At 42.2% G+C, this 21,262-nt stretch overlaps 2 protein-coding genes across 4 annotated transcripts; one reads left to right on the top strand and one right to left on the bottom strand.

Annotated features, from left to right (window-relative positions):
* Positions 1-752: 752 nt before the first annotated feature.
* On the bottom strand, positions 753-6,160 carry wee2 (WEE2 oocyte meiosis inhibiting kinase). Of its 3 annotated transcripts, none has more exons than XM_023985825.2 (12): positions 6,085-6,160; positions 5,424-5,710; positions 4,880-5,094; positions 4,691-4,748; positions 4,357-4,526; positions 3,867-3,988; positions 3,451-3,597; positions 3,269-3,367; positions 3,093-3,178; positions 2,836-3,006; positions 2,123-2,271; positions 753-1,350 (listed from the first exon to the last, which is right to left on the bottom strand). In XM_023985825.2, the coding sequence occupies exons 2-12, from the start codon at positions 5,691-5,693 to the stop codon at positions 1,185-1,187; spliced, it is 1,653 nt and encodes a 550-aa protein (XP_023841593.1). In that variant the 5' UTR covers positions 5,694-5,710; positions 6,085-6,160; the 3' UTR covers positions 753-1,184. The 3 variants fall into 3 exon arrangements, with proteins under 3 accessions (XP_023841593.1, XP_023841594.1, XP_023841596.1); XM_023985826.2 differs by having other exon boundaries at positions 6,027-6,092; XM_023985828.2 differs by lacking the exon at positions 6,085-6,160 and adding an exon at positions 5,804-6,008.
* A 366-nt stretch (positions 6,161-6,526) lies between these two features.
* dennd11 (DENN domain containing 11) lies at positions 6,527-20,310 on the top strand. Its single transcript, XM_023985824.2, has 9 exons — positions 6,527-7,105; positions 7,779-7,878; positions 8,003-8,161; positions 10,658-10,814; positions 12,522-12,660; positions 12,818-12,949; positions 16,966-17,116; positions 17,237-17,305; positions 17,400-20,310. The coding sequence occupies exons 1-9, from the start codon at positions 6,748-6,750 to the stop codon at positions 17,593-17,595; spliced, it is 1,461 nt and encodes a 486-aa protein (XP_023841592.1). The 5' UTR covers positions 6,527-6,747; the 3' UTR covers positions 17,596-20,310.
* Positions 20,311-21,262: the final 952 nt, after the last annotated feature.

Genomic DNA, 21,262 nt, shown 5'->3' with positions numbered 1-21,262 from the left:
CAAGGATTTACATTAGCATACAATACTTCTCCCATTTCATGACCTGCGCTGACCAATTAACAAAAACTAGATGTTAATGGGAGGATGATGTAACCCAAATTGTTTTGAATCTTCCATACGCACACGTGATATACTTGTGGGGTTTCCCCTTCAGCCCAGTGCTGTGACTGCAAGATAAGGAAGTAAAGTCCTGCTAGAGTCGGGACCAAACATTTTCCTGAGCAAAACATTGGTCTCAATTGTACAATGACGCAAAAAAATATAAAAACATGTATGCAATTGCAAATATGGTTAAGTGTGATGAGTGACTGCTTTATCCTTGCATTTAATGTTGAATTACATTTTAGGTCAAATGTAAAATACTGACCCCAAACAAGGGTATTGGTTAAGGTCTAATAACATAAATTGTTAACTCTATGGTGGTTTATGGTCAGAGAAATTAACATGCAAATGAATAATAAACATGCACGTGGCTACCCCTTGAAATAAATCTGTCCTTCCACCAGTTATATTAACACAGTTCTGTACCAATAGATAAACTCGGTCTAATCCTCTGGAAAGTCCCACAGTTAATGTGGTTTCGGTAATTCCGATGCCCGTTGATAAACAATTAAAGTGTGACTTTAATGAAAGACAAACATGTAAAGCAGCTAAACTGCATTTGTTTCTAGTGTCCTTATGATGAAATACTCTTTAGAAGTTTCAGTGGTCTACACTTTCAAAGCAAGGCAAACATATTACAAAGAACTCAAGCCTGAGGGCCATTTCATAAGACCTTAAAAGTTTATTTACATTGTAAAAAGCAACAAATCATTGCTGTTAATAAAACATTGCTGACTTGGCATTGCACTCGCTGGTGTCTGCAGCAGTTCTCAATGGCCTAAATGATTGCAAATTAAAACCTACTACTCCACAAAAGTTAAACACTGAAAGGCAGAAGTGCTACACAAGGAATTAATGGAATTTTGCTTCAAATCCTTCCCGCTTTGATATAAATTAGTCTAAAATACTGATTCTACTGCACAAAATAAACCACCACACCTAGCAGAGCCTAACTTTTTACCTTGCTGCTCACCAATATACATTGAGCCAGTCTAAGTCCCTTGAGTCAGGGGAAATTCCAAGACTTTGCAGCGAGGAGTGTGTTCTGGTACTTCCAATAAGGCCCAGCATGTGATCACCTTTCACACTCCATACCCTGGGCATCCAAAGCTCATGGACCGGGCAGCATTCCTACCGACCAGCCTCCGCCCAGCTCTGGGCAAGGACCCTGTATTAATGGGCTGCTGTAGCCCAGGTGGAAAAGCCTGCTGTGGGGACAGTGCTGCCAAACGAGCCTCCTGCAGCTCTCTGTGGAGGAATCGAGAGAGGGTGTTTATGTACATGGAATAATTCACTTACTTTAATAATAGTTTGAAAGCATAAATCATTTCTTCAGTCTCATACTTTATGTACCCCAGCCTTACTGATCAAGTCATTATATTAACAACCAGCAGCAATTTTGTGCAGTGGTGTAAAGAACTTCAAATACTACTCAAGTCATTTTGGGGTTCTGTACTTTAATATTTATATTTGACAACTTTTACTCCATTACATTCCTAAAGAAAATAAATGTACTTTTTACTCCATACATTTTCTCCTGACACCCACAAGTACTTTTTTGAATGCTAAGCAGGATAGGAAAATGGTCCAATTCACACACGTATCAAGAGAACATCCCTACTGCCTCTGATTTGGCAGACTCACTAAACACAAATGCTTCATTTGTAAATTATGTTGTGTTGGAGTGTGCCCCGGACTATCCGTGAATAAAAAACGAAATCATGCCATCTGGTTTGCCATAAGGAATTTGAAATGATTTACACTTTTACTTCAGGTACTTATATATTTAAAAATCAAATACTTTTCCTCAGGTAGTATTTTACTGGGTGACTTACTTTAGTAATTTCCTGTTAAGCCATCTTTACTTTTACTAAAGTATGACAATTGGGTACTTTGTCCACCACTGCTTTTGTGCCACAGGGGTGAAATGCATTTTTCTGTTTCATATGAACTGCGCCCCCTAATGGAGAGGGCTGTCCAGTTCAACCAACTTCTATGCAAACGACATCTCTGCCCTCACTTTTCCAGCATGGCTGTCCTGAACCTCTCCACATTGAGCTCTCTGCGTAGTTGAGCAGCCAGCTTCCCAGTCCTCTCCTTCCTCAAAACAGGTTGTCTGCATAGCGCTGATGCAGAGGGTCGTTGAGATGGCTCCGGATCCAGCAGAGTCTGACAGACACACAAAGAGAGCTTATCCCAAACAGCTGCTAATGTAGCAAAGGCAAGAGATAAACCTTGGGACATTTGTAGATCTAGAATGAAAAGCAAATCAGTGTGTTGACTTAGCTTTGTGTGGTACTGGTTAATATCTGTCCCTTCCTAAGCTGTGAATACCTCTGCACATTTTTAGTTTAACTAGGCAAGTCAGTTTAGAACAAATTCTTATTTACAATGACAGCCTACATTGATCTGGTACTCCCTGTACATAGCTCCATTCTTCTGTATTTTATTCATGTTAGTTACTATTTTAAAGACTCTGCATTATTGGGAAAGGTTCATCAGCAATTATTTCACTATAAAAAGTCTACACCAGCTGCATTTGGCAGATGATCAATAACATTTTATTTAGATTTATGAAATGCCAGCTGAATATATTTTTTTTAGACGCTCCATAGAGCACATACAAAGCACGCCAAGGAGAGAAAAAACAAGATGGTGTAAAAGACAAAGGTAGAAGAGTGCAGACATGACCAAAACAAGTACAGTTAAGTAAATTATGGGTACATGTGGTACCTGAATGAGACTTCTGAAAGCAGGGGAGAGCTCCTGGGGCAGGCTGGGTAACTGTGCCCGTCTGAGACTGTGCCATTCATCTCCATTCTGAGGGAGAGGGGGCGACCCTGCTGCCAGCAGCACAGTCAGGCCTAGTGCAAATATGTCCGCCTTAGGCAGATTGCTGTAGTCCTGGGCAGCAGGGAGAAGGAAGGGATACAAGGTATACATTCAAACAAACATAAGTAGTCTGAATAGAGCCACACCTTTTACCGTACCTCATGCAGGACCTCGCTGGCGAGGAAGCGGCTGTCCCCCTCCTCTACTTGTGGACTGCTGCTGGACGTCACATGGCCCAGGTCACCTGCAAAGACAAACAGAAATCATAGATGGCATCTCAATGACGCAGTGTACCAAAGCTAGGAGAGAAAACGTGATAGTGAAAAACTACTACCAATTTTATAAACCACCCCTGTTGAAGGGCCTCCGTCCTCTTCCTCCTCACTCTCACCCGCTCCATCTGCGCTCGAGCATTGGCAGATGAAGATATTACCTACAAATAAGAGCGGGGTGAGAAACGGTGGAAGTGAGGAGTATACATTGATGTGAATGAGAAGAAATAAAGACGAGACTCACTGGGTTTAATGTCCAGGTGCACAAGGCCAGAGCTGTGAATATACTTGAGACCCATGGAGACGTGCAGAAGTAGATCCCTCAACTCCAGCTCTGGAAACAGCTCTCCACGTGCCTCCTTCTCTAATATGGCATCGTGGAGACTCCCACCTGCATTGTTTACAACACAGTACATTGAGATGAGCAAAGAAAGAAAAAGTCTCATACATCAATCCAGCCATCTTACTGACAAACACTTACTCAACCCAAAAGTCAGTGTTCCTTCCCCCCTGCCAATATTCAGTCATTTAGATTAGATTTATTTAGTCACTTGCACAGGGTCATAGATGTAGTTGCAGTGTACAGTGAAATATGTATGCGCCAATTGTGCAGGTGAGAATGAAACAAAACTTTAAAAAATAATAATATCCACAGTCTACCGTCACAATACTCATTCTGTATGATCATGTGATCATCTTCAGCCCATGCTGAGTAATAGCGGACGACATGGGGGTGATGCCCAAGTACAGCATGTGCATACACCTCCTTTAAGGCCAGCTGCCTGGGGACAAAAGGAGACATTTACAAACCTCATTACATACTGTAAATAATAAAATAGAACATCTCAACAACCCTCAACATTTGATTTAACTGTAGATCAGGGGTTTGAAACTCATTCCATAGAGGGCCTAGTGTCTGCAGGTTTCTCCCCTTTCAATTAAGACTAAACAACCAGGTGAGGGGAGATCGTCACTAATTATTGACCTTAAATTCATCAATCAAGTACAAGGGAGGAGCGAAATCCTGCAGACACTCAGCCCTTCGTGTAATGAGTTGACATGTGTTGTAGATGATCGTTTTCCTATTCTCACGCTGATCATAAGGCCCAGGGTATTCTTAAACAGTGTGAGGCCGGTAGTGTTGACTCACTCATTGGCAGACCCGGCAAGTGGTCGGCGAGAGCGCTTGATGGCGTACAAGCAGCCGTCCAGCCTCTTCACACACTTGCACACCACTCCAAACTCCCCCGCACCGATGTGTCCAAGCTCCAGAAATTCACTCTCATACCTAGACAGCATGAAAGCCTGGACAGCCTGCCTCTGCACAGACAGGAGGACAAAAGCAGGAAGTGGGAGAGTGAATGGCAGAGAATTAGGAGGGACAGAGGAAACGGCCAAAAGAGATGAGCTTAGTGACTAAATGAGCCGTGGACAGGCAGGGTAGAGGGAGAGCCAACTGTTCAATTGACAAAATTAGTTTGTACCTTGGACGGGAGAAATGCATCATCATCCTCCTCTGATGACGTATGGCTCGGTTTCATTCTAAAAGACGAGATGATAACTTCACAAAACCCACTCAGTCTCAAAACACAGTAGAGACTCAGATGGCCTTGCTACCATGTGCTATTACACAATCACCAAAACAATCACAACAGAACCCTTAGTTGGGTTACCTGCATCCATAGTCGTCATCGTCGTCACTCCTCCGACTCTTCCTCTTGTAGTGCTCCCTGGTCCTGCGGAATGTGTCGGGGGTGAAGGGATTCACGTTGACAGAGGGCATGCGGCTGCACTGGGCAGGGTCAGTGGAAGTGGCGAAACGCAGAGCCCTCTGACTGCAGCATATCTTGGTGCTGGAACTGGGCAGAGCCGACTTGGACAGCAGACTCTTGGGTGAAGAGGGATGTGGAGAAATAAATCCTTCTGACATGTAAAAATGCACTGAATTACAGGATTTTACATTGGAGGTAGCTACACATTGTAATGTAGTGTGTGATGATTTGAATAGTTTCAGATGAAAGAAATCAAGAAAGTAATCCATGAGGGCATGGTCCTCTGTAGCTAAGTTGATAGAGCATGGAGTTTGCAACGTCAGGATAGCAGGTTTGATTCTTGGGACTACCCATATGTAAAATGTATGCACACATGACTAAGTCGCTTTGGATAAAAGCATCTGCTAAATGGCATATATTATACATATGATAAATGTCCACACACCTTGGGAGTACTGGGGGAGTCACAGAGCCTCAGTTTCCTCCAGGCGGCATAGGGAATGGTGGTGGTCGGTGAAACTGGGATGGATGGTGATATGGGGAAGCTCCTGGTGCAATGACGCTGCACTATGGGAGTCCTGCACACAGAGTTGGGACTTAGGATCTGAGGATTTCTGGAGTTCCATTCATCCAAACTGCTGTCACTACCCTCCTCTTCCTCTCCACAGCTTGAGAAGTCCAAGTTTTGCACCGTCCAATCACTTCCCATGGCCATCCCTGACTCAAGGAGTTCTAGAAGACAGGCATTGATAGTGAAGTAATTCTTCCATGATGAAACAAATGGTCAATAAAGGGATAACCTAGTGCAAATGACTTGTTCCTTACCTTGAAAGCAATATGGAGGAGGCTGCTTTCAAGGTAACACATGTATTTTTGAAAGAAAATTCATTTCTGTTAAAGGGATAATTTAACTAAAACACCCGAATCCCTTGTCGTTCTCACATGGTTACACGCATGGCCTAGTAACAAATTAATGTTTGGGAATGGGAGACAGGCGCTTGGATCATACAAAGTTCCAATAGTACTAAATGTATAATGTATTCCTTACTTTTAGATATTTTCCAATATTTTCACAGTTTGAATGAATACTCGTCTGAATTACTTACGATCAAGTTGCCTACCAGAACACCAGGTTTGAATTTAGCTGAGTATGTTAATAAGCAGATTATATTTCAACTAATTAGAAACGTCATCTATCAAGTTGGCCTCTTTACTGCATTCTATTGGCTGAATGTTATGTATGTCATAAAGAAACACACCTTATTTTAAAGGCACAGTAGTATGAACATTTTTAGCGTAAACAATTTATTTTATGATTCTAAATAATGCATAGAATGACATAATGTCTGTGTCCTATTAATGAACATATTTCTCAACGATTAAAATGATTTATGGACTCATCAACAACACAACTTCTGGCCAGTCTATCATTAGATTACACATATAACATTCATGAAAAGCAAGGGAGCTTTATGAACACACTTTATCACAAATACCGGTATGTAAAATAGGCCACCTATCAAATATTGATCAATCCACGTGAGCGGAAGTGTGTGACATCATCACCAAAACACTGTGTGCGCTGGCGCTGGCACTGGAGCTGGCAGAAGACTATTTATCGGCGCATGTGACACGCTTACAAATAGCAAGAAAACGGCAGGGAGGAGTGAAACACATAAGGGTCTGTTGAAGCAGTAGCCTACTGACTTTATCTAGTGGAATTATTTTCTCCATAGTTCCGCGTTGTTCATCTCAATTTAGGAAGCAATATGGTCGAGCAGTCGGATCGCGCTCCACTGCTCGACTGGGAGGAGATTCCACCAAACGAACTGACCCAGGCGGTTCCCGCACCAGCAAAAGAAAATGGATCGGAATCAAATCCGCCAGACGGCCGCTCTCTGGGCAGCACCGCGCTCGCCATCGGGTGGAACACTAGCTCTGGGGGTCCAGCAAGTGTAACAACTATTCCCAGCGTGAACAGGAGCCCTCACATTGACCACCCTGGCCCGTGGGATGTTCCCAGTCCCATCCATGCCGACTCTAGAATATCTCTGAAAGAACGACTGGGATGGGAGGAAAAGGACCAAATAGTGGCTGTGTTTGTGGTAACCTTTGACACAAGATCAGGTGAGCAAGAGCAATACAGTATGGAGAGAGTGCCATTTACCTTACTGGGCACAGTGGGGGACTGACTCATTCCATGGAAGTGCGCACACACTGAAAGATGACGTTGCAAGAAATGCCTACTGTTCTTTACTTCCCGCTAGCTTTGCTTATCTACGCTATTCAAATATGACCCAATATGTAGAGACCCAAATCATTTGTGGTCAGCATTTGTTGAGCAGGGAAAGCACAGTTTGTCAAATTATAATTTTCTTCTGCCATCACAAGGTTCAATAAACTCTCTTTAAATGTAGATAATGTGAATAATAGAGTAATGCATTAACCTACTGTTACATTAATTTCTAATTTGATAATTCAAACCTCCCCTTGTACAGCTTGGAAAATATTCTGGATTTCTCAGTGGTTATTATAGCAAGCATCTGTTGACCCGGGGCAGTTTGTGTGTTCCTCTGTTGTTACACCAGTGTCACTAAGAAGGCAAAGCTTTCTGAGAGTCCTGGGAAACCAGTGTTACTACTTACCCTCCTCAACTTCCCTTTTATGGTACGCTGAGTTTTATAGTAAGATAGAATGTGAAAGGAAAAAACTTGGGACATGGTGGATGAATTTCATTCTCTCACAGTGAAGTGAGCAGTATGGAAAATCAAATGTATGTGTTTGTGTGTGTCAATGGCAGGTAACATGGTGGAATGGTGCTTACCCCAAGATGTGAATCTTGACGGAGTGGAATTCAAGTCAATGGCGAGCGGATCACACAGAATCGCCAACGACTTCATGTAAGACTATTCCTCCAACTGAATGCACAGTGTTATTGGCATAGGACCATCAGAACCCTATCAATAATCTGTACGATGTTGTATACATTCACAAGATTCATCCATGTCTTTTTAATTTTTGCAGATATTTCCGTAAAGGCTGCTACTTTGGGCTGGCTTGTTTTGCTAACATGCCTGTTGAAAGTGAATTGGAGAGAGGGGCGCGGATGAAATCTGTGGGTATTCTGTCTCCCTCTTACACCCTCCTATATCGCTACATGCACTTCCTGGAGAACCAGGTTAGGTAAGTACTTGTCTGTCTCTGTCTGTGTCTGTCTGTCTGTTAGGCTTGGGCAATACCCCGGTATATGGTATGAACTAAGGATGCACGATATATCGGTGAACATATCGGAATTGGCCGATATTAGCTAAAAATGCCAACATCGGCATTGGCCCGATTTCTAGTTTAACGCCGATGTGCAAAACCGATTTCAAACCTGACGCGCATATCTATATAACGTAGGTACATGACGTAATGACGCCACGTCAAATTTTGCGCTACACGTGCAACAGGCATTCCTAACCTAGCCCACAATGTCTGCTGTGTGGATCGAGCAGTTAAAAAGTCGAGCAGTCATTTGAAAGAGTAAGAACATTTCAGCGAGACAACTCAAAGGCAAAATCCATTAATGCCAAGATAATGGAATTCATTGCCCTTGACAATCAAACGTTTTCTGTCGTAGGTGATGTTGGCCATCGCCGACTGGTCGAGCACCGGTACACACTACCAAGTGAGCTATTTTTCAGATGTTGTCCTACCGGAGTTACACAGTAATAGCGTCACTGCTATTAGCTTCACGACTGACATTTGGACCAGCGATATCAGTCCCAGGAGCATGCTGAGTCTGACAGCACAGTGGGTCGTCAAGGATTTCTTACTGAATAAAGTTGTATTGCATGCTCATGAATATGCTGGTTGTCATACCGCTGCTGCCTTTTCAATGGCTTTTGAGAACATGTTTGAAACTTGGAAACATGAACACGCTAGCTCCATTCAAACAACTGGCTCGAGAAATACGCTTATCAACTGCGCCTGCAGCAGACGTGATACCCTCTGTCATAGCATTGAAACACCTGCTCAACATAACTGCCGACACAGACTGTGAACAAGTGATTCGGTGGCATTCTCTCTACTGTGTCGCCGCCATGCTCGATGCTAGGTACAAGGACCGCTACTTCTATGCAGACAAGAAACAGGGTTTACGTAAAATGTTACATACACAGCTGGACAAGATGGAAACAGACACAGTGACAGTGTGCACCGAGGAAGAGAGGCCACGGACAGAGAGCTGAAACTTCACTGCTTGATATGTATGATGAAATCGTGGTTGAGAATGGAATGACTGAACGAAACAGCACAGCAAGTAAGTGAAAGAAATAGGTTTTGATTATGTTTTACTGGTAATGGGGACATACGTAAATGCCAACAAAATAACGCGTGTGTGTTTTTAACCTTTATTTAACTAGCAAGTCAGTTAAGAACAAATTCTTATTTACAATGACGGCCTACCCTGGACGACGCTGGGACAATTGTGCGCCGCCCTATGGGACTCCCAATCACGGCCGGATGTGATACAGCCTGGATTCGAACCAGTGACTGTAGTGGTGCCTCTTGCACTGAGATTCAGTGCCTTAGACCTCTGCATCCGTGTGTGTGTTAACTATTTAACTGTACTAAAATGCTTAAAATGCCGCTAAAATGTTAAATATCGGTATCTGTTTTTTGTCAAGGAAAATATAGGATATCGGTATCGACCAAACATGTCATATCGGTGCATCACTAGTATAAACGGTTTATTTTGAAATACCGACAGAATGATTTTGAATACATTAAAAATATATATATATATATATATATATATATATATATATATATTTAACGTTAGCTATGCCACTGCTTCTACCTATATAAGTTAAGTACAACCATAAAAAAATCTAAGATGCCAAATAAATTATATCCAGCTCAGGACTCCAGCTATGCATTTGGTTTGCTAACTTGCTTGCATCGGCCCGATGTCAAGATCAAGCTTCTTGGTTCCCTCCTGGATCAAGATCCCTGTTGCCTAAATTGCACATTCAGTAATACTGTATACCTTGGTATGGTACAGAAACGTTACGACGGTATTAATATCTGGATACCACTCAACCCTACTGTCTGGTCTGTCTGTCGCTCGCTCTCACTGTCTGTGTCACTGTCTGTCCATTCTCTCTCTTTGTCACTCTCTTTCTTATCCGTCCTGTTTCACATTTCTCCCCTTATTTCCTTCCTCCTTTCCTTCGTCTGTATTTTCAGTCTCCTCATCTATTAAAAATAAGCCCTGAGTCAGTGCCACCACCGTCACTAGAAGCCATTTATATCATATGAAGTCTTTGTATGTAATCATTGAAATGGAAGAAACCCGGACAGTTTCCCTCAGTAAATCTTGTCTTTATGCTTGAATCTTCAAACAGAGCCTTATCTCTTATCTCATTGACTATGCATAAAGATGTGACACATCCAGCTCATGGTAGAGTTGTATGCTTGGGGGGTTAATCTTGACTTTATACAGTACAGGTACTTATGTGGATCCATTGGAAGTACTACGCCACTTCCAGTTCCCAGGGAGGGGTTATCCCAGTTTTAATCCAATCAAACCATGCTGTGACGAGTCTTCGATAACAGTCTCTTTCTTACCAGTGTTCTCACTGAGATGCCAACTGCAGTCAGCATATAGAAAGTGTATAGTGTCTCTCCATGCAGACACCAGCTCCAGTGCCCTGGCTCGTATTCTCCTCTGGAGGCCTTCTATGAGGATAAGAAAGCTGTGCTGCCCCCAGCAGGGAACGGCCTTGTCACTGCTTGTCCAACCAGTGCCTGGGTCCCAGCCATCAACCGCTGCATGCACCCAGAGATGAAGGTGAGCACCTACGGCCACCTGCACCAGTCACTGATGTTACTGTGTGGCTGTTGTTTGTGTTAGTTGTGGATAATTGGCAATTAAATGTTTTGGTTTAAGTGCGTTTGTTCATTTTGAGATATGTGATAACTTCAAATCAAACTTTATTTGTCACATGCGCCGAATAAAACAAGTGTAGACCTTACCGTGAAATGCTTACTTACTAGCCCTTAACCAACAGTGCAGTTCAAGAAGAGTTAAGAATATATTTACGAAATGGTAGCACAATACAATAACGAGGCTATATACAGGGGGTACCGGTACCAAGTCAGTGTGCGGGCATACAGGTTAGTTGAGGTAATTTGTACATGTAGGTAGGGGGGAAGTGACTATGCATAGATAATAAACAGCACGTAGCAGCGGTGTACTAAACCAATGTGGGAATGGGGGTGTAAATGTAAATAGTCCGGTGGCCATTTGATTAATTGTTTAGCAGTCTTATGGCTTGTCATAAGAACAGCTAGTCCTGTCATCCAGAACAGCTGGTTCTCTCGTGCATGCTTCAGTGTTGCTTGCCTCGAAGCTAGCATAAAATGCATTTGGCTTGTCTGGTAGGCTCGTGTCACTGGGCAGCTTGCATCTGGGTTTCCCTTTGTAGTCTGTAATAGTTTTCAAGCCCTGCCACATCCGACAAGCGTCAGAGCCGGTGTAGTGGGATTCAATCATAATCCTGTATTGACGCTTTGCTTGTTTGATTGTTCGTTTGAGGGCATAACGGGATATCGTATAAGCGTCCAGATTAGTGTCCCGCTCCTTGAAAGCGTCAGCTCTGACATTTTAGCTCGATGCGGATGTTGCCTTTAATCAATGGCTTTTGGTTGGGATATGTACGTACGGTCACTGTAGGGACAACGTCGTCGATGCACTTATTGATGAAGCCAATGACTGAGGTGGTATACTCATCAATGCCATTGGATGAATCCCGGAACATATTCCAGTCTGTGCTAGCAAAACAGTCCTGTTGCGTAGCGTCTGGGTCATCTGACCATTTGCATATTGAGCGAGACACTGATACTTCCTGCTTTAGTTTTTGCTTATAAGCAGGAATCAGGAGGATAGAATTATGGTCAGATTTGCCAAAAGGAGTGCGGGGGGGAGAGCTTTGTATTCATCTCTGTGTGTGGATTAAAGGTGGTCTAGAGGTTTTTCTTCCCTCTGGTTGCACACGTGACAAGCTGGTAAAACTTTGGTTATTTCTGATTGAAGTGTTCCTGCATTTAAGTCCTCGGCCACTAGGAGAGCCGCTTCTGGATGAGCATTTTCTTGTTTGCTTATGGCCTTATAGAGTTGGTTGAGTGCGGTCTTAATGCCAGCATCGGTCTGTGGTGGTAAATAGACGGCTACGAATAATATAGATGGTGTGGTCTACAGCTTATCATAAGGTACTCTACCTCAGGCGAGCAATACCTCGAGACTTCTTTAATATGAGACAATATTAGCACCAGCTGTTATTGACAAATAGACACACACCCCCACCCCTCGTCTTACCAGACGCAGCTTCTGGGAAAGACGTGGTGCTGTTTGTCCATGTAACTCAGACTCCTGATGTCAAGGAGAGATTTTGTGCAATAGTTTGTTTTTGGTCCATGCTGAGCAAGCTTATCCAGACTGAAAAAGCATTACCGTATCAGACAGCCTGACAGTCTGTTCTCTCTCTGTCCCCTCCAGATCACCCACCCGGCCGGCTGCATGTCCCAGTTCATCCACTTCTTTGGGGAGCAGATCATGGTGCTGTGGAAGTTTGCCCTACTCCGAAAACGAATCCTTATCTTCTCCCCACCACCTGTGGGTGTCGTGTGCTACAGGGGTGAGAGGGAGCAGCTGACACACACACACACACACACACACACACAGTCACCTTTACAAACCCCCACATATTTGTTTTTCAGATTTTATTACAGAATTCTGTCACTGAGTACTCTGTCTTTGTAGTGGTTTTTCATGTTGCTCTGTACTCCCCACAGTGTACTGCTGTTGCTCTCTGGCCAACATCTCTATACCTGGGATAGGTGTGTCTGTGCCTGAGTTCCGCCCCTTCTTCTACATCAATGTGGCAGACATCGCTGCCCTGGCAACAGAGATGTCATACGTGGCTTGTGAGTGTTGACCTGGGGCTTTTGAATCCACAGTTAATACACTGAACAAAAATATAAACGCAACATGTAAAGTGTTGGTCCCATGTTTCATGAGCTGAAATAAAATATCCCATAAATTGTCCATACGCACAAAAAGCGTATTTCTGTCAAGTTGTGTGCACAAATATGGTTACATCTCTGTTACTGAGCATTTCTTTTTTGCCAAGATAATCCATCCACCTGACAGATGTGGCATATCAAGAAACTTATTTAAACAGCATGATCGTTAAACTGGTGCACCTTGTGCAGGCGACAATAAAAGGTCACTCTGAAATGTGCAATTTTGTCACACAACACAATGCCACAGATGTCTCAAGTTTCGAGGCAGCGTGCAATTGGCATGCTGACTGCAGGAATGTCCACCAGAGCTGTTGCCAGATTTCATTTCTCTACAATAAGCCACCTCCAACGCCGTTTTAGAGAATTTGGCAGTACGTGTGTACGTTGTGCGGGCAAGCGGTTGGCTGATGTGAACAGAGTGCCCCATGCTGGGGTTATGGTATGGGTAGGCATAAGCTATGTACAACAAACACAATTGCATTTTATCGATGGCAATTTAAATGCCTAGAGATACCATAACGAGATCCTGAGACCCATTGTCGTACCATTAATTTGCTGCCATCACCTTATGTTTCATTATGATAATGCACAGCCCCATGTTGCAAGGATCTGTACACAATTCCTGGAAGCTGAAAATGTCCCAGTTTTTCCATTGCTGCATATTCACCAGACATGTCACCCATTGAGCATGTTTGGTATGCTCTGGATCAACGTGTATGACAGTGTGTTCCAGTTCACGCCAATATCCAGCAACTTCACACAGTTATTGAAGAGGAGTGGGACAACATTCCACAAGCCACAATCAACAGCCTGATCAACTCTATGCAAAGGACATGTATCGTGCTGCATGAGGCAAATGGTGGTCACACTAGATACTGATTGGTATTCTGTTCCATGCCCCTACTTTTTATTTTTTAAGGTACACTACATGACAAAAAGTATGTGGACACCTGCTCGTCGAATATCTCATTCCAAAATCATAGGCATTGATATGGAGTTGGTCCCCCCTTTGCTGCTATAACAGTCTCCACGCTGGGAAGGCTTTCTACTAGATGTTGGAACATTGTGATTCCATTCAGCCACGAGCATTAGTGAGATTTGGCACTGATGTTGGGTGATTAGGCCTGGCTCGCAGTCGGTGTTCCAATTCATCCCAAAGGTGTTTGATTGGGTTGAGGTCAGGGCTCTGTGTAGGCCAGTCAAGTTCTTCCACACCGATCTCAACAATCCATTTCTGTATGGACCTCGTTTTGTGCATGGGGGCATTGTCATGCTGAAACAGGAAAGGGCCTTCCCAACACTGTTGCCACAAAGTTGGAAACACAGAATCGTCTAGCATGTCATTGTATGCTGCAGCATTAAGATTTCCCTTCACTGGAACTAAGGGGCCTAGCCCAAACCATGAAAAACAGCCCCAGACCATTATTCCTCCTACACCAAACTTTACAGTTGGCACTATGCATTGGGGCAGGTAGCGTTCTCCTGGCATCTGCCAAATACAGATGAATCTGTCGGACTGCCAGATGGTGAAGCGTGATTCATCACTCCAGAGAACACATTCACACCACTCCAGCCGTTGCTTGACACTGCGCATGGTGAACTTAGGCTTTTGTGCGGCTGCTCATGATGCTCCTGACTAACAGTTTCTGTGCTGACGTTGCTTCCAGAGGCAGTTTGGAACTCCACATTGAAAGTCACTGAGCTCTTAAGACCATTCTACTGACAATTTTTGGTTTCTGGAGATTGCATGGCTGTGTGCTTGATTTTATACACATGTCAGCAGTGGGTGTGGCTGAAGTAGGCGAATCCACTAATTTGAAGGGGTGTCCACATACTTTTGTATATATAGTCAGGGTAGGTTACTTCCTAAAAGCAATCTGTTACAGTTACTAGTTACCTACCCAAAATTGTAATCAGTAGCATAACTTTTGGATTACCCAAACTCAGTAACGTAATTTGATTACTTTCAGTTACTTTTAGATTCATTTCCCCTTAAGATGCATTAGAAGAAGACAAAAATGTATGCTACCAATTAAATAACATCTATTGCAGGATAAATTAATGTTAAAGATTACATAGCTGACCGTATATGGATGTAAAATTTTACTTTATGGGTTGGTTATGTAGGCTTCTTCTAACCCATCGTTTTCTACTACATATAATAATACGATTAAATTATATCTTTACATTAAAAACCAAAGTGTATCAGAATTCCAATAAATGATATACCCCTTGATCTTCAAGAATAGGAAATATGGAAGAATAGATTAGCCAAATTGTTTTACCTGAGCATAACCCCAAAACGAAGGACTTATTAGCCAGCCATACTCTGTTTGTGATTTTGTTGTCATGGAGGACTGAGTGGGCTCATTGATTCGAGTTGAAAAATAAATGCAGCGCTCATTGAATGGCATGCTTTGAGCACTACTGAAAAGTGCTATTTACATGTTAAAAATGAATGCCATTTGCTATAGGCCTATTGTTTACCTTGTTGTTGGTTTAAAGGCAAATCCACAGATAAAACGGTCGCACCACCTCTGTTTTGGTAAAAAGCTGAGGGATGGGCCTGGAGAAATGTAACCACTCAGATAAATAGACAGAGCTATGGATGCAAGGACTGACCATCCATGATATCAAAATTATTGTTTTAACCATGTTATGAGGCTTTACAGTGTTTTACATTTACAATGTTTACAAACGTTGGAAAAAAACAAGCTTATATTTGGGGTTCCCATGGATTGTGACAGTTGAACTAAGCTCATGAGGCATTTATAAATGATATTCTTCAAGAATCAATCTATATCTATATCTATATCTATACATACATACATACATACATACATACATACATACATACATACATACATACATACATACATACATACATACATACAAGTCCAAAAATGGATGTAGCAACTACAGATTTCCTCTTTTAAGTCTATCAAATGTGTGCGAGTTTGAGCATGTGTCCATTAGGCCTATGTTTTTATTTATTTTTTATCAGCACGAATTAGACTGATCAATAAATGCTCCACTTTTATTCCGTAGGCTGGGATCCGTATTATGCAGCTGTTGCAAGAGCACATTTTTCACTGGCAGTCCACCTGTTTCAAAAACAATGATTGATAGGCAGCTTAAACTTCTTGAATTCGACCATTATTGGATTCAAATACACATTTAGATTTGTAAACAGGCGTCCACAACAACCAAAATCCATAAGGCACAAATAGCTAAATGAGAGAACAGCAGTGTGATTCACATCAATGCGCTTTGTAGATATCAATAATAAGTGATATCCGTATCGCCGTAAACTAGACCACTGCCGGCATCCTTACCTCCAAGTGTTTATTCAAGTTGGATAATCTTTGGGTGCCGACAGCAGTCGCACCATTGGAAGACATTGGACTACAGCCTACAAAAGCCTATTCCTGCTCTTTTCCCGCGATCCATCAAACACATTTGGTGTGTCATCATAGTGGTCTCTGACTTGTGGTCAGACGCTCAGGTGCAACAAATTTAAACTTGTGCCTTTTTTCAATGCTTATTTGGATGTCATTGAGAACAGAAATGTCAAACATTTATTTTTCTTCTCGGGCATCCTTTCTGAATTTAAAAGTAATCATCTAGTTTTTCAAAAGTATCTGTAATCTGATTACAATATTTTTGCTGGTAACGGATTATAGTTACCGGTTTTTGTATTCCCTTACATGTAGCGCATTACATGTAATCCGTTACTCCCCATCCGTGACCAACAGATGCATATCTGTATTCCTAGTCATGTGAAATCCATAGATTAGGGCCTAATAAATTTCTATGAACTGTAACTCAGTAAAATCTTTGAAATTATTGCATGTTGCGTTTATATTTTGGTTCACTATACATTATGCTAAGATTGATAAAGGGGTGTGTGTGTTTAGGTACGACAGAGAAGATCTTTGAGGAGAAGAAGGAGCTGTATGATGTATATGTTGACAACCAGAATGTGAAGACACACAGAGATAGCCTTCAGCCACTACTCCGGCTGAATGGGGTGGACCGGGAGAAGTATAGGAAACTCAGCGAACAGAGGTACACAAACTGCACTATACTATAAAATACATGTAATTTGTTTAAAGGTTATAATTAATAAATGGTGGAAGCCATTTTGAATAGATGATGCTGATGATGATTATGTTATTGTCTTTTCAGGCAACTGCTACTTTACACTCAGGAGGTGGATGGAGACTGCACATCAAATGAGGAGGACCTCTTTATCCTGTGAGTTAGTTTACACAACAGTATCTTTTGGTTGAGCTCAGTCTGGAGTGTTTATCAAACTTTCTTACAGAATGTCCTCTGTTCTCTCCACTAGGTTTTTCATGGAGCAGAATAACCGTATCTTCCAGACTCTATCGGAGGTGGCGGCGAGTGCGGACCCCACCCTGACGGCAGAGCACGTGAGGGCCATGGGGCTGGACCCTCAGGCAGACCGCACTTTCCTGGTGGATCTGCTGGAGCTCTATGGCATTGATGCCATGCTGGTAATCGATAACCCCTGCTGCCCCTGAGCCCTGTGTGGCCTGTGCTCCTCTCTCCTTGTACCCTGAAGACACTGCCTCCTACTCTTCGTCCCCTGGCCTCCTGCCCAGTCAAATGCCTGCAGGTTTCTCTTGGTCTCTCGCCATACTCCGGGATACAGCTGCCTTTGGCCAGTGTTAACTTAGAGACAGCTCACCTGGCCAATTGGGCCACGATAATAGACACTGCCTGGACTCTGCAGTTCTCTTGCTAAAGTATGTTTCACATTCAACAACCACTTGTCTTGTTTGTCTGTTCGCTTGGCATCTGTTCTCTTCTCACTTGGATTTCTGCTTGGTTCACCAGCCCTAGTCAATGGAAGTGGAAGTTCCACGGAACCTTTGATCAATGTGCCTCGTTGTACTGCTCCCAATACTATGGAGCACTACTGACTTTGACCAACAGCGCCATGTATCTACAGTAGCATCCTGTTTGGGGATGGATAATTGATTGTTCCTCTCACTTGGAACCTTAACTCCAAATTCAGCCATGGCACCAAGCCCTTTTTTCTTACGTCTTTAGAGGATTCTACCTAACCATGTATAGTGTAATAGTAAATATTCACGTGATTGTCAGGGCTTTTATTTTATGGATCTCAATCTTTCTGCTGAATAACTTTACCATGATGTTGTTTCCTAAACTTCTACATCAGGTTTGCTAGAGCTGAGAATGAAGTGTTTTCACTTGGTTTTCCTCTTAAACAAATTATGCTGAAGTTGATCAACCTTTTATTTTTCAGAATGAAAAAAAGGAGCAATGTGAATATTTGTGTGTTTGATAAAAGTCAATAATCAAGAAAGATTCACACTTCAAGACTAATTCACATGAATCTGCTTCACATAAACAAGAAGACCTCTTTTGGTTCAAATACAGTGTTTTTCATGATGTCAGCTAATCATACACATTAAAAGGGAAAGATGAGTCATGCCAGATGTATTTATTTGATATAATGCCCTCATCCAAGGAGGTATTTATTATGGAGCTGAGGTTGAATATTTGTTAAATACTGTAACATTTCATTAGACTGCACATGTTTGTCTGACTTGGTCCAATGCTGACACCCATACAGGCTCCAGTCACTTATGTTTTTCTTGTTCCCTTGTCACATTGCACATGTGTATGGTGACTTTTGGATAATGTTTTGTGTCGTGTTTTATCAAGTTTAGACGTTTTAAAATTGTGAACTTGAAACTTAAATGAATGTGTTTCTATGACACTAACTTATCATGAATGTGTTTCTATGACACTAACTTATCATGAATGCTGCACCACACCACAACTACTGTACTCTTGTTGGATGACCACATGATTATGGGTCAACTTGTTTGTGTTCTGATTTAATGGCCCAATGTTGTCAGCAGAGAAACTATTACTAAAAGTGCAGTCAGTGATGTAACAGTCTGTCTGTCTCGGAGCCAGCAGGAAGCTTTGTGTGTTGTGTACTTCAAACTGTACTGCCCGGTTATCAATGAGATTTGTTGCAGATTAAATTAGATTCACGGGTGTCTATGAGAGGGCAGATACAACTTTCTTTCTTGTTGGAGCTTGTCAGCTGCAGGAAGGAGATCGTTGTGCCCCGTCACTGTAACAATGACTCCTTTGTATGCTTGAGGTTCACAGAGGGAATTACTCCCCTCTGGGCAGACAGACAGACCCTGATATAGGATCAATTTAGATTTTTATCAAAATAAGATAACATGGACAGGGGAACTTGATCATAGATCAGCACTCCTACAGTGAGACACTTTTCGAAAACAGGCTCTGGAGATGACTTTATTTTGTTCTATAGTCCTGGGTGACTGATTTAAATCAATGTATGAAGCAGTCATCCAATAGATGTGAGTTCAATGACGCATCAAATATTTTGGATGAAGACAGCGAACTGCTTTCTTTGGGTTCGACTGGTCAGTAGATGTCGGCAATAGTGGCGCTGTTCATTGAGGTTTAGCTGGGGACAGTTCTGTCCTACAGTGTGGGTTATAAAGCCTAATTAGTGGGTAATCTTTGTGTTAAGTGCAGGCACTCAATTAAGACCACAGGCGTATTATACCTGTCAACAGGAAGAGGCATAGAGGAAATGTTTTAGATTTTAAACACTTCCAACTACTTTATCAACATGTCAATTGACACTACTGATATTGGTGTTTGGTAATATGATTAAATGTAGTTCACAGCCATGTTGACTTAGCCCCTTTTCCCTTCTGTTTGTTTTGACCTGTCCCACCCTGTTCTTTTCAGCACATCCTGGGCATGCGACTGTTTGTTTTACAGGTGTATCATGTAAATGTAGTAGAGAATGCACACGACACAAAAATAAATGTATCAAATGCCTTCTTTGTGGAAATTGTTCAGACCTGTACCAGCATTGGCTCATTTGAATATATTTGTACAGTATGTCACCCCACTGAATGTCAATAGAAAGCTTAATCTGTATTACTTCAGCACTAATATGCTTCAAGTACTTTAACAACTCATATAGCTAACTGTTAATCCTTGATCACAGCAACTGTAATGTAAACCTATACTTAAAACATTGGTTAACTACACAGCTACATCCAGAACCTGTACTACTATAAAACATGGAAAGAGACTTTAGTGATGAATACACATTTAGTAACTTGATCGCCTGAGCCACTCTTGTTTTCAAGCTGGTGACATTACACAGTACTGCCACTGTAAAACAATAAAACATTGGTTTTCTCTGATACTTGTTGGATTGTATTTGTGATAGTGTTGCCAAGGGAGAGTGATTCTCATACCAATGTATCTTATCATAGAGTACTGTACATGGAGGACAAAGTCTGCACTTTTCATTGGTATTAAAAAGTGACAGAACTGTGTGCATCATAACGGAATTATTGAATAAGACTCATTACACATTTAGCAATACACATGACAATATACAATAGTAAATCAGTCAGTTACACCAATAGTCCTGCCGGGCAGACTTCTATAAGCTAATTGGTTTGGACATAGCAACCAAAATGCTTGGTCCTTGTTACTGCATCATATTGTCATCTTCCATAATTGTGAAAATATTTCAACTGAACATGTCAATGTACTGTAACAATGAGACCTCACTGTAGACTGGTCCACCCTGGTTCAGCTGTGTGTTATGGCTGTTTAAGGACATACTCCAGACATAAAGAAAAACACACCCAGATACAGTAGAGGTAGAGTCCCAGTACAGACACTAATGACCTCTTGCCTTGACCCTCCTCCCTATTTCTCTGTGTCCTGCATATTGTTGTCACTGCAGCAGGAGCTGCGCTCTGCGTTCAGCGCTGCAGAAGAAGCGCAGTTTCCGTCGCAACAGCCTCACCTCCACCGACATAGCCTCATACTCCTCGTTGTCGATGTTGTAGAAGCCAGCACCTTCCTGTGGGAGAGGAAACGGGACAGGACAGTAGGGAGAGGTCATAGAGCAAAAAGAGTATCGCACACATACTAAAATAAACCAATTTATACAAGAATACATGTAATTTGTTTAAAGGTTATAATTATCAAAGACCGTAATGCGTCTTGTCCAATGATTTCTGTAAACCTTGGATTGCTGATGCAATGTTTTGGTCATTGAGAGGCTTTGAAGCCACCGGTCGGCCATATTGACACTCCACAGTAGGAATAAGAATGAATGGAATTCTACAGTATTTAAAT

The sequence above is a fragment of the Salvelinus sp. IW2-2015 genome, linkage group LG4q.1:29 (assembly GCF_002910315.2).
Source record: "Salvelinus sp. IW2-2015 linkage group LG4q.1:29, ASM291031v2, whole genome shotgun sequence".
Classification (NCBI taxonomy): domain Eukaryota; kingdom Metazoa; phylum Chordata; class Actinopteri; order Salmoniformes; family Salmonidae; genus Salvelinus; species Salvelinus sp. IW2-2015.
The sequence above is the reverse complement of the archived record's forward strand: the minus strand, read 5'-3'. Positions and strand labels throughout refer to the sequence as shown.